Source organism: Eschrichtius robustus, chromosome 2 (assembly GCF_028021215.1).
Source record: "Eschrichtius robustus isolate mEscRob2 chromosome 2, mEscRob2.pri, whole genome shotgun sequence".
Classification (NCBI taxonomy): Eukaryota; Metazoa; Chordata; class Mammalia; order Artiodactyla; family Eschrichtiidae; genus Eschrichtius; species Eschrichtius robustus.
Window position 1 is genome coordinate 175,462,238 of NC_090825.1, and position 16,129 is coordinate 175,478,366.

Genomic DNA, 16,129 nt, shown 5'->3' on the forward strand with positions numbered 1-16,129 from the left:
GCTCTCTTGTTTAACTGGGGACACGGGGTGGTGGTGCCCCGGCCAGGCTCTCCCTTACCCCGTCTTGGCCTCCTGCCGCTTCCATGTACCTGGGTCTCTGTTCCCTCCCCACATGGTGGCCTCTGGCCCACCTCTTCCCCAGCCCCCTGTCCATCCCCCAACACACCCACCATGCCCGGTGCCCCTCCTGGGCATTTGTAAGCAAATACACGTTTATTATTTCCTTTTTACACAGATAGCAGCTTTATCTTTACCAGGAGGCAGCAGGCTTCTTCTGTAAAACACCGGAGTAAATTTTTTTTTTTTTTAATTATTTATTTATTTATTTATTTATTTATTTATGGCTGTGTTGGGTCTTTGTTTCTGTGCGAGGGCTTTCTCTAGTTGTGGCAAGCGGGGGCCACTCTTCATCGCGATGCGCGGGCCTCTCACTATCGCGGCCTCTCTTGTTGCGGAGCACAGGCTCCAGACGCGCAGGCTCCGCAGTTGTGGCTCACGGGCCTAGTCGCTCGGCGGCATGTGGGTTCTTCCCAGACCAGGGCTCGAACCCGTGTCCCCTGCATTGGCAGGCAGATTCTCAACCACTGCGCCACCAGGGAAGCCCCCTAAATTTTTTTTTTTTAATAGAGAAATTGATCTATAGTCTGTCTCTCTCTTTTTTTTTTTTAAAGGGACCGCTATTTATTTATTTATTTATTTATTTTGGCTGTGTTGGGTCTTCGTTTCTGTGCGAGGGCTTTCTCTAGTTGTGGCGAGCGGGGGCCACTCTTCATCGCGGTGCGCGGGCCTCTCACCGTCGAGGCCTCTCTCGTTGCGGAGCACAAGCTCCAGACGCGCAGGCTCAGTAGTTGTGGCTCACGGGCCCAGTTGCTCCGCGGCTTGTGGGATCCTCCCAGACCAGGGCTCGAGCCCGTGTCCCCTGCATTGGCAGGCAGACTCCCAACCACTGCGCCACCAGGGAAGCCCCGGGAGTAAATATTTTTGACTCTGCAGGCTAGACAGTGTCTCTTGCAACTTCTCAGTTCAGGAAAGCTGTGTAGATGATGAGGAAACCAATGGGCGTGGCCGTGCACCAATGAAACTTTTATCAACAAAAACAAGTGGGGCCCCAGGTTTGGCCGAGGGGCTGTAGTTTTTTGTTTTTGTTTTCTTTTAATTAATTAATTAATTTGGCTGTGCTGGGTCTTAGTTGCAGCACGCGGGGTCTTTCATTGCGGTGCACGGGCTTCTCTCTTGTTGTGGCGTGCGGGCTCCAGAGCGCACAGGCTCAGCTGCGGCACGCAGGCTTAGTTGCCCCGCAGCATGTGGGATCTTAGTTCCCCGACCAGGGATCGAACCCGCATCCCTGCATTGGAAGGCGGATACTTAACCACTGCGCCACCAGGGAAGTCCCAGGGGCTGTAGTTTTTGATCCTTGGTCTACACATCTTTCACACTGAACTCTGTCCACTTAGGAATGCATCTTGGAGTTTGTTACGAATCTGTCTGTAAGGAGATTCCTTCTGCTTGTTTCAGGGACCCATTCATAGATGGCCCAGGTCTCTACAGGTGTTTAGATTGTCGCCAGCATTTTCCCATTACTGTTGGTGCCTCAGGAATACCTCTGCCTTCCTCCTTGAGTGCACGGGCCTGGGGAGCCAGCCGCTGAGCTGAGGGCTCGGTGGTCTCAGGTGGATGGTACCAACTCGCCCCTCCTGGTCCCGCTGTACCAATGAGCATTCCTGCCAGCTGTGGACTAGCAGACCTGTTTCTCCTCGGTCTCATCAGCCCTGTGTGCGGTCACTTTTTCGTCACTTGTCCATCAGGGGTGGGGCAGGGACTGTGTGAGTTTGCTAGGGCTGCTCTGACAAAGTACCACAGTCTGGGCGGCTTACATCACATGTTTTTTTCACAGTCTGGAGGCTGGAGGTCCTAGATCAAGGTGTCGGCAGGGTTGGTTCCTTCTGAGGCCTCTCTCCTTGCCTCAGAGACAGCCGTCTCCTCCTGGGTCTTTACATGGTCTCCGCTCTGTGTGTGCCTGGTTCTTAATCTCCTCTTCTTATGAGGACACCAGTCGCGTTGGATGAGGGTCGCCCTAATACCGCATTTGACTTAATGACCTTTGTAAAGACTCTGTCTCCAAATACAATCTAATTCTGAGGTCCCGAGGGTTAGGGCCTCAACCTATGTATTGGAGGAGGGGGGAGGTACACATTTCAGCCCATAACAAGGGGGCTAGTGGCTGTTTTAATTTTAGCTGAGGAAGCCTGCCCTACCCCAGGGGACCCTTTGTCCACTGCAGATGACAGGCCAGACCAGAGCTGGGGGTTTTAGGGGTGAGAGCAAAAGGATCCAGGAGTCCAGGTGCTGGAGGGGGAGGGCAAAGGTGCAAGAGGGGGTGGGACCTGGTGGGAGGCTGTTGAGCTGCATACCCCACCCTGGCATCAACTCCAGCTGAGTCAGGCCATGGAGCCCATGGTGCGATGTGCAGATTACATGAACGAAGGCCACCCGCCCCATCGCCTCAGGCCAGAACCACATTCTTCTTTTTTTTAAAAAAAATTTTTATTGGGGTATAATTGACTCACAGTGTTGTATTAGTATCAGGTGTACAGCAAAGTGTATCTGTTAATACAAATACATACATCCACTCTTTTTTTTTTAAGATTTTTTTTTTTAATTTATTTATCTTTCGCTGTTGGGTCTTCGTTGCTCCGCGCGGGCTTTCTCTAGTTGCGGTGAGCGGGGGCTACTCTTCGTTGAGGTGCACGGGCTTCTCATTGAGGTGGCTTCTCTTGTTGCGGAGCATGGGCTCTAGGCACACGGGCTTCAGTAGTTGTGGCACACGGGCTCAGTAGTTGTGGCTCGTGGGCTCTAGAGCACGGGCTCAGTAGTAGGCACACCTGCTGTGTGTCAGGACCCGCAGGGGGCTGTAGGGACATGGCGGAGATGCAGATACATCGTGAGCCATGGAGTTTGACGCTTGGATGTTCTGGAGTCCAGGAGAATTTTTTATTATTATTGCTATTATTTTGGCCATGCTGTGCGGCATGCAGGATCTTAGTTCCCCAACCAGGGATCAAACCCGTGCCCTCTGCACTGGAAGCACGGAGTCCTAACCACTGGACCGCCAGGGAATTCCCCAGGAGGATTTATAACTTGGGGCCACGAGCTAGCCTGAGGTGATGTGGATGCCCAGGGGTGATGCAGGAGGGGGCGTGACGACTTTGGGGACCAAGGTGGCTGGTGTGGCTGGATGGAGAGAGCGAGAAGTGTGAGGCTGGCGTGCGACGGGGCAGCCGAGGCCGGCGGGGGCCAGCATCAGGCAAGGAGGTTGGGTTCCTCCAGAGGGTGGTGGGGGCCACGGGCAGCGGGAGGGGCGGTGTGGTGCCGTTTACATTCCAAAAAGCTCCTTCTGGCTGCTGTAAAGTAACCCAAGGGTTTTGTAGCCTCTGCGCTGTTGACATCAGGGCCGGATCGTCCTCTGCAGGGCCGTCCTAGGCGCTGGGAGGGGTGGAGCAGTATTCCTGGGCCCACCCACTCAATGCCAGGAGTGACAACCATAGGTGTCCCCAGACATGGCCCAGTGTCCCCTGGGGGCAGGATCGCCCCGGGTCAGAGGTCCTGGTCTCGCCTGATGTTCTCCCAGCAGCTCCCCGACATGAGAGTGGTCTTTCTCACAGACAGAGAAAGAGACAGGCTATAGGAGGTCACCCAGCCAGGCAGGGGCTGGACCCAGGGCCCGTCCCTGAGCCCCACCCTGGTGGGATGGCCTCGTGACAACTGGGCCTCTGCTTTGTTTTTCCCGCCTCCACCCTCAGAGGACCAGCTGCCCCCTGGTTTCCCCAACATCGACATGGGCCCCCAGCTGAAGGTGGTAGAGCGGACTCGGACAGCTACCATGCTCTGTGCTGCGAGTGGCAACCCTGACCCCGAGATCACCTGGTTCAAGGACTTCTTGCCCGTGGACCCCAGTGCCAGCAATGGGCGCATCAAGCAGCTGCGATCAGGTGAGCACAGGTGGCCAGGAGGATGCGGGAGCCACAGAGGGTAGAAGGGGGAGGGCAGCATCTCAGGGCCCAAGCCCTGGGGACTGATGGAGGACAGAAAGGCAGAGCTGATGTGCAGCCACGGAGGGCATTGGTATTGGGGGAGAAAGTGTCTTCAGAGCTGAACCAGTGGGGATGTAATAGGATATAGACAGGCAGGGGTAATGGGGAGCTATGGCGGATGGTAGGGGGAGAGTTCTTCAGTGCCTGCATGGAGATATAATGGACCCAGATATGTACAATGATGGGGAACTGCAGAGGCCGCAGGGGCAGAGGGTCTCCAGTACCCACGCAGCGGGGTCCTAATGAGGCACAGATAGTTGCGGGTGATGGAAACCCACAGAGGAGGGTGGGTGTCTACAGTGCCCCAACAGTGGGGACGCAGTGGGAGAACAGACAGGGAGAGGTGATGGGGAGCCATGGAAGGTGGCAGAGGGAGGGTATCTTCTGTGCTAAAGCAGTAGACTTGTCCAGTGAGGATATAATGGCGTCCAGACAGGTGGGAGTAGAGGGGAGCATAAGGCAAAGGCAAGAGAGTATTTCCAGTACTGAAGCAGTGGGTGTCTCCAGAGGAGATAGTGGGCATAGACAGGTAAGGTACTGGGGAGCCATAGAGGGCTGCAGGGAGAGAGTGTCTCCAAGACTGAAGCAGTAAGGACGTGATGGGGCATGGACAGGCAGTCCAACCTGTTTGTCCAGGCCCCGGCCGGGATAGGGGAGCCTTGGACAGAGCACAAGGCCTTAGCCACCTTGGGGCCAGGCACTTCCACGATCGTGTCTTAGCACAGCACCTCTGTGCCTCTGTCTGTGGGTCCATCTCTCTGCGGGGCTGTGTGTGCATTGTGTCGGCTGTCTTAACTGCCTCACGAACGTCCGCGTGTGTGTGTCCGGGCTCCCTGTGTGTCCTGACCTGCTCCCCGTGTGTGGGCACACACAGGCTGTGCCATCGGCACAGGGTTGCCTCCCCACCCCACATAGCAAAGCCTGTCCACGTGTGTCTCGGTCACACGTGTATCCGCGTGACAGTCCCTCCCATGTGCACGTCTCAGGCTGGTCCTTGTGCGCGCGGACACGTGTGTGGTCGGGATGTGCCCGGGGGCACTCACGCATGTTTCAGTCACATGGACACGTGTTGGTGCACCCTCTCTTTTCTCTCTCCCCTTCCTTTGAGGGCCCCCCCGCCCTGGAGCCACCCCTGCCAGAAGGCCACCCCATCGTTCTCAGCGCCCCTCCCCCCCACTCACTGCCCAGTCCCATCCTCTGAGGAGTCCTGTCTGCCCATCCTCTGCTTTCGCCTTCCCTCAACAAAGACCCAAACCCTGAAAAGGGGCAGATGTTAAGCCCAGAATTTCTTCCCGGGAGAGACCTGGACCTCGCACTGGGGAGAGATGTAGCCTTCCCCGTCCCAACCTGTCTGAGGATATTTGCAGCTTGGGGGGTTCAGCTGGAGGAGTGATGGCAACCTTTGGGATCCAGTTGCTTCTCTGCTGGTTTCCACCATTGTCGCCCCAATATAATGAAATGATTAATTGGTGCCCCATCCCCTGGGTCTCAGCATCCTCATAAACCGTGCCTATTCCCTAGCGTTTCTGTGAGGGGCCCCTGACAGGCTGCCTGGCATGTAGCAAGTGCTCAATGAACATCAGCTGCTTTAAAAATCATAATCAAGGGACTTCCCTGGTGGTCTGGTGGTTAAGACTCTGAGCTTCCACTGCAGGAGGCACGGGTTCAATCCCTGGTCGGGGAACTAAGATCCCACGAGGCGCACAGCACGGCCAAAGGAAAAAAAAAAATTGTAATCAATCTGATCATTATTCTGACCTCCCTTCCCGCACCCACGAGGATACAGGCTTCTGCATACCACCCGTTAATGTTCCTGTTCTCTTTTCTTGTCCCTCCGTTGTAAACGTTCAGAAACCTTTGGTAAGTTTAATTTCTTCACCACGTCAACAACTAACGCCCCCCACCCCACCGTGTCCCCCCTTCCCGTCCCCTCCCCTCTGACTAATGGCCACCGTGACAGTAACTGTGACCCACTCCACGTGGCATGTTTACTAACGTCTCCCCCCACCGCCCCCCTGCCCCTGACCACCCAGCCCTCCCCATCCGGGCACCCGGGGGCTGCAGAGAGAGGAGCCCAAAAGGAAAAGAGGAAAAAAGACAAGACCACGAGGGGCTAGTGGAGCTTCGCACATACGGCACCCCCTGCCCCATTCTGGGCCTTGACACTGCTGGAAAATGTGAAATTAACAGAAGTTTGCGGGCTGGATCTAGGGAGAGGGAGGAATGTTCCAGCTGGGCTAGTACTGGGTGTATCTCGTCCTCTTTTCCCAGCCCAGCCTAAATCCCCTGAATCCAACTTGCTGGGCTAATTCTTACTAAGGTAAGAATGACTGATACTGGCCCGTGATAGTAACTTCTCATCTTCCTCGGAGTAGAAAGCAAAACCACCTTTAATACCCAAGAGGTGTATCTTTTCCTCTCAACATAGTGGCCATGGGCTATTTGGCCATCTCGGGAAGTTCTGTCCTTCGGCCTCTGGCTTCTGTCACTTGGACTATGGTGATAGTCCAAGTGTAGTAAAACAGCCTGAGCCAGAGCTGACCTAGATTCCCACTGACCCAGATTTTCACTCACCATGGTGCAGCCTTAGGCAAATTCCCCTCCTTCCTCCTCTCTCTCCTCCCTCCGTGTGAAGAAGGGGAGTGGCCCCATTAGGTTGGGGATTTTGTAAGAGATAATATAGGGCCCCCCTAAAGTTCTAGAGGGGCCCCAGCCTGGGAGGCCAGAGAGCTGGGTTCAAGGCTCACCCCTGCCTGTGGCTCATGGCGTGACAGTTCCTTGGCTCCTTGTGAGCCTCAGTTTGTTCATCTGCAAAACGGGTCTGGGCCAGGCAGAAAGAGCTGTGTTTTTTCCCCCTCGGCGGCTTCTCTGCCTTGGCCTTGGAGTGCCCAGGTCCTCAGCAGAGAGAGAGGGGGCCCAGATCTCCCCTGGGAAGATGAGCAGAGGGTGGGAAACTCTAGCCCGGCACCACCATTTCTGGTCTCCTGAGGTGTCCCAGCCCCCAGCACCCATATAGACACATAGATCGTTCTCTTCCTCTTTTCCTTTTGGACGTTAAGGAGGCTGCAGGGCCCTCCCTCTGCCCTCCATCCCCTTTCACTGCCCTCCCCTGTCCCTTCTACTTGGCCTGTCTGTAACACCTTCCCTTTGCTTTATTAATGCCCAGCCCTGGGGCACTAACCCCTCTCCCCCTTCTCTAACAAGACTCCCGAGACCCCCATCATTCCGTGACCCTCCCGAGAAGGAATAGGAGGGGAGGTCGTGGACCTCCCTCCCTCGGCCCAGAAGAAAGGCAGCCCACAGGGCCAGGCGAGGCCATGGACCTCCCTGGGGCATGGCCACGCCCCTCAGGCCAGTCCAGAGGGGCTTCTAGACTCAGCCCCTCCTTCCCCAGGAGATTCTTGCCCCCTACGGGAAGCCCTCCTGATTCTTCCTCAGCAAGGCCTGCAGGGTTTGTAGGCCCAGGGCTGCCTCAGCGCCCCCTCCCAGCCCTGGGGGCAGAGTGTTCAGGCCTGGCTCGTGGCCCAGCCCCGCCTCCCTGGGGCCCCCTGGCCCCCCCAGGACTGCCTTCTGACATTCACCTGACTCTCTCTGCTTCCCTTACAGAAAGCACTCCGATCCGAGGTAAGAGGCTCTTTCCTCACCCACCCACCCACTCACACTCTCGCCGCCCGCCCAGCCCCCCAGGCTCCACGGGGTTTGCCCCAGGCCCCCCCTCCACGTGTGTTCTCCTTGCCACCCCGCCCAGTGTCTGTGCAGTTTCTGTGTCTGTGTCACTATCTGTGGCTGGGGGCTGAGTGTGGCCGTGGTGGCCCCTTGGGTCACCTGGCCACAGTCAGCGGGTTGTGTCCTCAGGAAGGAACAGCGTCTCCCATGCCCACCCAGAGCGCTGGGAGTCAGGCTTCTGACCACTGCTCTGTATGCAGCCCTCCTCCGTCTCTAGCCTTGGTTTTCCCATCTGTACAGTGGACGTGCAGAGGGGGCCTTCCAGCTCTGGAGCTTTGATTTGTGTGTGGGGGGGCAGGGGGAGGGGAGGGTCCAGCTTGAGGGAGCAGAGAGATAGGCAGTCTCAAAGGCAGCCCCATGGTGCTGCCCTTAGAGAATAGACTAGAACAGGCCTGGGTGGGAGCCCTAGGGAAGAGTCCATGTCTAGTCCTGACTTTGCCACGAAATGCTGTGTGACCTTGAGCAGGCTCCCTGCCCTCTCTGGGCCTCCATAGTAATACCTGCCTGCCTGCTTCCCTGGAGCCTTGAGGTTGGTAGGAAGTGTTATGAAGGGGCAGAAGCCTAATCCACGGCCCCCAGAGAGAACTTCCCGATCTGTGGGTTCCCCTCACTTCCGTGGGACACCCACAAACAAGGCTGGGAGGAGGGGTCTGCTTGGGACCTTGGGCTGGATTTTTGGACTCCTGGTGCCAGGGACTCTGATCAAAACCTGTGATTGGGGAAAACAACAACAGCAAACAAAAACAACAGCAAACAAAAACAACAACAGCAAACAAAAACAACACCAACAGCAAACAAAAACAATGTGTGATTGAAACACATTTGGAGGTGTTCCCGCACCTTCATTTACCAGTCAGCCAGTCACAGGGTCCAGGACTGTGTGTCTAATGTACTTATAGATATTTACACAGTTTTATTTACTTATGAAAATGAGGACTTTGGTCCAGGCCTTTGATTTCAAACATAACTGTGGAAACCTCTGCCTCATTTTTAATTTGTTCACGGGCACTCAAGCATTTGATCAAGGCCCATGATTTCAAACATACTTAGAGATGTATTTTGCTTGTGAAAATGAAGATTTGTCCCAGGCCTGTGGTTTCAGATATCTTTGGGGAAATCTTGGCCACGTTTTCATTTAGTCATGAGCACCATAGTGTGTGATCAAGGTCCTGTGCTTTTAAATATTCTTAAGAAGGTTCATTCATTTTCACATGTTCATGGGAAGTGAAGTCTTTCATCTGGGCCTGTGATTTCAAACATATTGTGGGGAAATCTGCCCTATTTTCATTTACTTGTGGGCACCAAGACCTTTGATTTGGGCCTGTGATTTTAAATAAGCTTGAGAAAATTGACCTCTTTTTAAAATTCTTATTCACTCATGACCAACAGATTCTTTGATCCAGGTTTATAATTTCAAGCACGCTGGGGGCATTTCAGCCTCAACTTTACTTGCACGGGTTAGAGGTTTTCCTTCACACCTGATTTCAAACACTTTTGAAAATTCTCCCCATTAACCTGTGAGCACCGTGGACTCGGGTGTCCGTCTGTGGTTGCAGACACACTTGAGAAAATTCGTTTACTTGTGAGCATCCGGAATCCTGAATCCAGGCCCGTGGTTTTAAAACAGATCTGTGAATTCAGACTGACTTATTACTTAGATGACTTTAAATCTCTGGGGAAATTCATTCTGAAATCAGTTTCAGGTACAGAAAGCCTGGATCCAGGCCTTTGCTTTCAAACATACCTGATGTATATCACTCTCATCCTCCTTTACCTTTGCTCTTGTGGAGTGGTAACCCAGTCCTGAAATTTAAACACCCCTGAAGATATACAACCCTGTCTCCGTTTCTGGACACCGTGGGCCTTGAGGCCTGTGATTCCAAACATACTTGAGGAACCCAGACCTGTGGTCCTTTACACACAGGCACTGGTTGAAACCAGCAGGCAATCACCAGCTCCCTGAATTGGCACATCATTTGTGGTGGGCCCCTTAAGTGTCAGGGTCTTTGGAACGGCTGCTATGGATGGGTTGGGACTGCCAACCTGCTCTCCACCCCACCCTGCCTGGAGAACATCACTTGGTGCTTTCCTGAAAACACATTCTCCCCAGCTTTGTCACTCAACTTGGCCGTCGTTTACGAGGTCCCAGCTGAGGGTAGAGGATTTGTGGGGCAGGCGGTATGTTCAGGCCAGGATGGGCCAGGATCGGGGTGGGGAAAGGCAGGCAGGGAGGCCCTGACCCGGTGGGGGCTTCTAGGCTGACTCAGCTTTTTCATCTGCCTCTCCGGCCCAGACCGACTAAGAGACAGGACTCTGGGACAGCCCTCCCACCAACCTCCACCTCGAGGTTTCCCCTAATGGGCCAGGCCTTGTCCCCTTTACCCACAGGAGCCCTGCAGATTGAGAGCAGCGAGGAGACCGACCAGGGCAAATACGAGTGTGTGGCGACCAACAGCGCTGGCGTGCGCTACTCCTCACCCGCCAATCTCTACGTGCGAGGTAGGGAACGCTGCGTCCAGGTCGAAGGCAGGGACCCGCCCCACCCGTCCCTCTCCCTCCTCGGGCTCACAGCCTCCGGGCTCCCCTGTCCCCTGCAGACCCCAGCAGGCAGGCCCAGCCCCGCTTGTGGCCGCGGGACCTTGGGCGAGGCTGTGTCCCTCTCTGGACCTCAGTTTCCTCGCCTGTAAAATGGGGGCAGCTTCAACCCCCCACCCCCACCCCCGTGCCTTGTGATGGCCGCCCCGTGGGCTGCAGGACTCGGGGTGGGGGGCGGCAGGAGGGAATGGGGCAGGGCCGGAGGGGTCAGTCGTGGGCCTACAGGGCCGGGGGAGCCTGCAGGCCTCTGCCCCACCCCGCCCGCCCGCCCATCCGAGTCGGCTTCTGTGGTGTGTCGTGCAGTGCCTCCCCTTTGCTGTGTGCTCGCTTCGCTTCTCCAGACTCGTGGCCTCGTAGCTCCCTGCTTCACCGCCCCCCTAATCTAAGAGTTGGGGAGGGGTCTTCAAGGCTGCCCCTGCCAGCCCCACACCCTCAGCTGTCCCAGAGCCTGGCGCTCTCCTAGTCACCCTCAGAGAAGGGCTCCTTTAGGCAGACGCCCTGGGGCTTGGGCTGAGGCTTGTCGGTTTCCCACTTAGTCACGCCTGGAAGCACGGGTGTCCTTGCCCCGACGCCCCCACCCACCCAAGGAGGGCCTGGGAAGAGGCTACACAAACTTTCTTCTGGGCCCCTTGGTGTCCCCTCAAAGGTGCCAGGTTGGGGGGGGGGCTGCCCCTGCTCCTAGATGTCTCTGTGGACCCCCGTCTCATCCCCGGGTCGGTTCTCTTCCGTCCTTTCAGAAATTTTAATTTGTCTCCTCCTCCATCTCCTGCATCCCCTTGGCTGTTTCTGATCCGATTCGTGGTAGAAACAGCTCCCGCCTGCCAGGAAACAGGGTCCCGTTCATCCCCCCGGGCTGCCCCAATTGGCTCTGTATACTTGACCCCATGCCAGCCTTCTTCGGGCCTCCGTTTCCCCCGTTCGACGCACCAAGTCCCTGCCGTTCTCCACCTGGGAGGCCGTGCGGCTCCTCCCTCACCTGGAGACCCTCAGCCCCTTGGTCCCCAGTAAGCACAGCCCCAACCAGCCCTGAAGCAGCGCCTTGGCTGCACTTGGGTTCTGCGTCTCGTCTCTGAGGAGGAAGGAGGCTGCCTGGCGGGAGGGGACGGGGACGCCGGGGCGGGGGCGGGCAGGGGGCACACATCCGATCCGATGCCACGGCACCTCTGGTGAGTTATAGCGCGTCCACGACTCCAACTGACTGGTCTTCGTCTAACCTGCTTATTTCTCTGCAAACACCTGGGATGGGGGTTTGTAAGTCTGGCAGAGTTCAAGGAGGACAGTGTGGGCAGCAGGCATGGGGCAGGGCGGGGGTGGGGCCTCTAGCCCAGGGTGCGACAAGGGAGGGGGGCCTTCTGTGTCCTCAGCACCCCCCGCCCCGTCCCAGAGGTGGGGTCCTTTCATTTGGGGGGGGTCCAGCTTCCCATTCTTTGCCTGGGTCTCAGACGCTCCAAAATTGAATTTAAAAAAAAATCGTGGAAAGCAAATGTAGATCTTGTATGTCAAGGAAAGAGCAGAGGAAAGACTAAAAGGTCGTTGCTGTTCTTTTTATTTTTTAATTTTAATTTTTTTTTTTTGGTTTAAAGAAAACAAAAAAATCAACAAACTATTGCAGCTTTTAGCCTTGGGAAGTCCTCTTTTTACTCTCTGTATCTCCCCTATTTTTTCTCTTCTCCCCATGTCATTGTGTTCTGCATCAAACCCCCTTTACATCCCTCAGAGCTTCGAGAAGGTTGGTGTGTTTTTTTCTTTTTTACTTTCTTTACCCACATTTTTACATTCCGAAAGTGACACACACACACAAGAAACGCACACAGACAGGCACACGGACACACGCAGACATGCACACAGAAAATAATAGAAAAACGAACTAAAAAAAAAAAATGACGAATACAAATACTGAGCTCAACGTGAACAAAACAAAACAAAAAACCACCAAGTGAGAGCAAAAACCCAGAAAGACACGAAAATCTCAGCCGCGCCCAGCCCGGCCTAGGGCCGGCCGCACACATGCGATGCTTGCATTGTGGTCGCCTCTATGCATCCTTTGGTAATGTTGTTGCTAAGTTTTTTGCATTCCTCGTCGTCATGGTAACTTGGGCCTGATGCATGCTGGGAGAATGTAAAAATCTTCTCTGCATGCCACTCTTGTCGGTTCGGTTTGGTGAATTCCCAACGCCTTCTGTTGGAGTGTTTCTCGTCTTCCGTTCCGTTTTTCTCCTTTGGTTCTCTTCGTTTTTTTCTTTCTTCCTTCCTTTTATTTAATTATTAATGTTTTGATTTTGTTTCGTTTGGGGGGGAAAAACCGATTGGTTCGTTTTTTTTTTCCCCCTCCCATCCCCTTCACCCGACCCCCTCCTCCCCAAAAGCGTTTCGTCTTTGGTTCTGTCCTGTGTTTCCGTGCTCTTTGGTTTGGGTTTCTTGGGCTGAGCTGTTGTGTGGTTGTTCTCCAAAAGCATTGTGATTTAAAAGCCAGTGTTCCTGTCCCAACTACCATCCAGGAGGGCGGAAGGGGTCCCACAGCTGGGATGCTGGGGCAGAAAGTGACCGCCCGGGCTCAAGAGCACAAGGGAGGTGGCATAGACAGATGGTGGGAGGTCAGAGCCTGGGTGGGGTGTGTGAGGAGAGCAGCCCAATTTGCCAGCTCTGTTTTACCCAGCGCTGATGCCTCAGCCCCACAGGGCAGCCATGTTGGAAGGGAGCTTAAGCAGGCACGTTTCCATCCTTCTGCCTCAGCATGAGACCACCTCCCACCCTCCCAAACAACCCCAAAACAGGCGTTTGAAGCACAGCTGAATGGGTAGCCGGCATTTTGAGTTCTTGTTCATTGGAACAACATGTCCAAATATGAGAAATGGCCACCTTTCAGTGGACTGTCCTCCCAAAATGATGCATGCTTGGCACTGCATAGGCAGCACTCAACATGGTAGCTGGTGTGATGACTTTTTGCATCCTGGCTGGGTACCAATATGGATCCACCCATCAGAAAATGTAGCATGACAGACTTTGGAAGAACTACTTGGCCAGTTATTCTGCCCTTTAGTGCTACGCCTCTGCCTCCCAGATGATGTTGGCTGCTTCCCCCACCACCTCACAGGCTCTGGGCCCAGTCACAGGCGTCTTTTGTCCAGCAACACAGCACGGTCACTTTCTGAGTACCTGAGCATCAGAACTGTGGAATTCTGGAGAAAACCCTGGGGAGCATTGGGCACAACCCCTCCCCCCTCCCCTTCCCCAGCTCTCCCTCTGCCTTTCTCTCTCTTTCAGCTCTCTTTCTCTCTGTGTGTTTCTCTCACTCTTGAAACCTTTGGAGATGTTCGCTCCCATCTTCTGTTCCCTCCCTGAGGAAAGGCAAGCCCTTGAGAACCCCATTCCAACCCCAAATAAAAAACAACCCCCAATAAAATATCCCTTTAGATTTATAGCCACTAGCCCCCAGCTTACTACCCAACACTGATGATAGTGGAGGGCTGAGATCAGCCTGTTTGGGGTCACCTTTTTCTCTCTCTTGTCCCTCACCTGCCTTCTCTAAACTCCCAATTATTAAGTTCAGGGGCAAGTTGGCAAGAGGACTTCAGATGCAATAACAAGGGATTTATTTTTCCTGTCTCCTTTTGAATCCAGAGTGAGAGCTGCCAGGCAGAACCTCTCCAAAAGATGGAAGACAGAGGTCTCCCGGCCCCTTCACTAAAGCTGGGTCCCAGTGAATTGAAACTGAGAGGTGGCTGAGGGTCTCTGAAGACCACTTGGACTTTTGGGGCAGTATAGACTGGTGGTGAGAGCACAGACTTGCGGCTTGGGGAGACCTAGATTCAAGTCCTTCCTCTGCCCCTCCCTGGCTGTGTGACCTTGGGCTAGTCACTTGGTTGCTTGGAGTCCCTATTTCTTCATCTGAATAATAGGAAGCATTGATTTACCTAGCTCACAGGGTAGTTGGGAGGATTCCATCGAGCAAATTAATGCTCATCTCGTGCCCTGTGTAGTGCATGGCACATAAGAAATTGCAAGCGAAGTTGTTGTAAAACAGGGAAATTGAGTTCAGATAAATGGTCTGGGCAAGTCACTTCCCTTTGGGGACCTCAGTTTCCCCATCATGTATTTCAAACATCCACTGTTTGAATAAGATGGCTTATGGGAAACTGCTTTGAAAAGAATTGGAGGGCAGATGTTAATTCATTTGCTCAGATCTCATTTTTTGCTAATGCATGTCTGAGCCCATCTCATGGTCTCATTTTCTCCTGGCTCCAACCCCGTTCCCATGAGATCAGTGGCCTCCCCAGAGCCACATCTCTCATCTTACTCCCCGTCACTCCCCCAGGAAGTTCTGTGGCCAGAGTATCAGAAGGGGGCAAAAAAAAAAAAAAAAAAAAGGAACAGTTTGGATGTTAGGCTACCCTTGCAGATAAGTACCAGCCCAGCAGAAGAGAAGAGCCACCTAGCATGTTCTGGCCTGAAAGCTACAAGCATTTACAGTGTTACCAGAGCAACCAGCCCTGGGAGTTATTTGCACCGGATCCCCACCCTCAACCTAACTCTTCCTTCAATTCACAATCTCCAGCTTCTGCTGACCCTGGGTGATCCAGTGGGTGGAATATTCAGATTTACCCTTCTCCTGAAGTATATCTCTGATATTCAAAGGACCAAGGTCAAAACCAAGCCCATTTTTTTAATGCAGCTGGGAGCTCTGCTCCCAGAACTCTCCTAAGGGAGATGCAGCTCAGACTTTGACAGGGTGGGAAGATGATCAGGTTATATTCTCCCTGGCTGTTAATATTCTTTAAAATCTTTAAAATTGTCAGCCTTTAAGGTGTGAATTAGTGGCTGACGATGGTGTCTTTACCACTTGGTCTAGCATCATAGCATTTTTGAACCATGGTGCAGGACCCGGTTAAATGGTGTGCCACCCACCCGATGACATAGGAACATGCGGGGAGAACTTGGAGCGAGCTAGAGACATGGGAAAGAACTTTCCACCTTCAAGGGACTTATAGGATATTCTCAGGATCTTGGAAGAAGCCAGATGGGGATAATTTAACGCCAGTTCTCAATGCTGAGCGAAGAGATCGGGACTCAATATACAATGCCAGAGGGAGAACCAGATTGCCCCAATTTCCAAGTGTTCTTCAGAACCCTTTATCTGAAACCCATCCCCAGGCCTCTTCAGATCAGTTCATAGCTTGGAATTCTGAGGGGCAAATTGTTTTTAAAATTAAAACTCTGGCACCCAAGCCGTATAATTGGTGGATATGACCTCTAGGTGTTCCCCTTACCTCCTGGCACCCCAAAACAAGCGTAGATACAGATATTGGGCCTGGAACCCGCCCTCCGCCACCTCCTGTATCTCCAGAAAGACTACCACTGGGGTATGTTGGCGACCTCCCTGGCTCTTGCTGATTACACCTGGCCATGCCACCCCACCCTCCACCCCCAAAGCCCCTGACTTGACCCTGGTGGTAGGCAGTGGTAGGTCAAGACCCAGCCCTTCTCCTCATCCCACCCTCATCCCAAGGGGAGAGGGGGCTCCAGGGGTGGGAAGGCAGGCTTTCCTCCGTTTGGGCATGGCGGGTCGGGGAGGGGGTGGGGGCCGGGGCCGTTCTGCAGGAACACTGAGCTCTAGACACCTCGCCTGCTGCCTGCCTCACACCCTTTGCATTGCTGTTTCCTCTGTTTTGGGGGGGTGAGGGGAACGTTAGATTACACCTTGTCATTCGGAAAGCCCT

At 54.1% G+C, this 16,129-nt stretch overlaps 1 protein-coding gene across 1 annotated transcript in view; it reads left to right on the forward strand.

The window, feature by feature from the left end:
• The window catches only part of PTPRS (protein tyrosine phosphatase receptor type S), a 67,066-nt gene that overhangs the window by 10,599 nt on the left and 40,338 nt on the right, over window positions 1–16,129 (forward strand). The window contains exons 4-5 of the mRNA XM_068537206.1: window positions 3,801–3,989; window positions 10,206–10,316. Coding sequence (XP_068393307.1) covers window positions 3,801–3,989; window positions 10,206–10,316 — 300 coding nt within the window. The remainder of the gene's footprint in view (window positions 1–3,800; window positions 3,990–10,205; window positions 10,317–16,129) is intronic.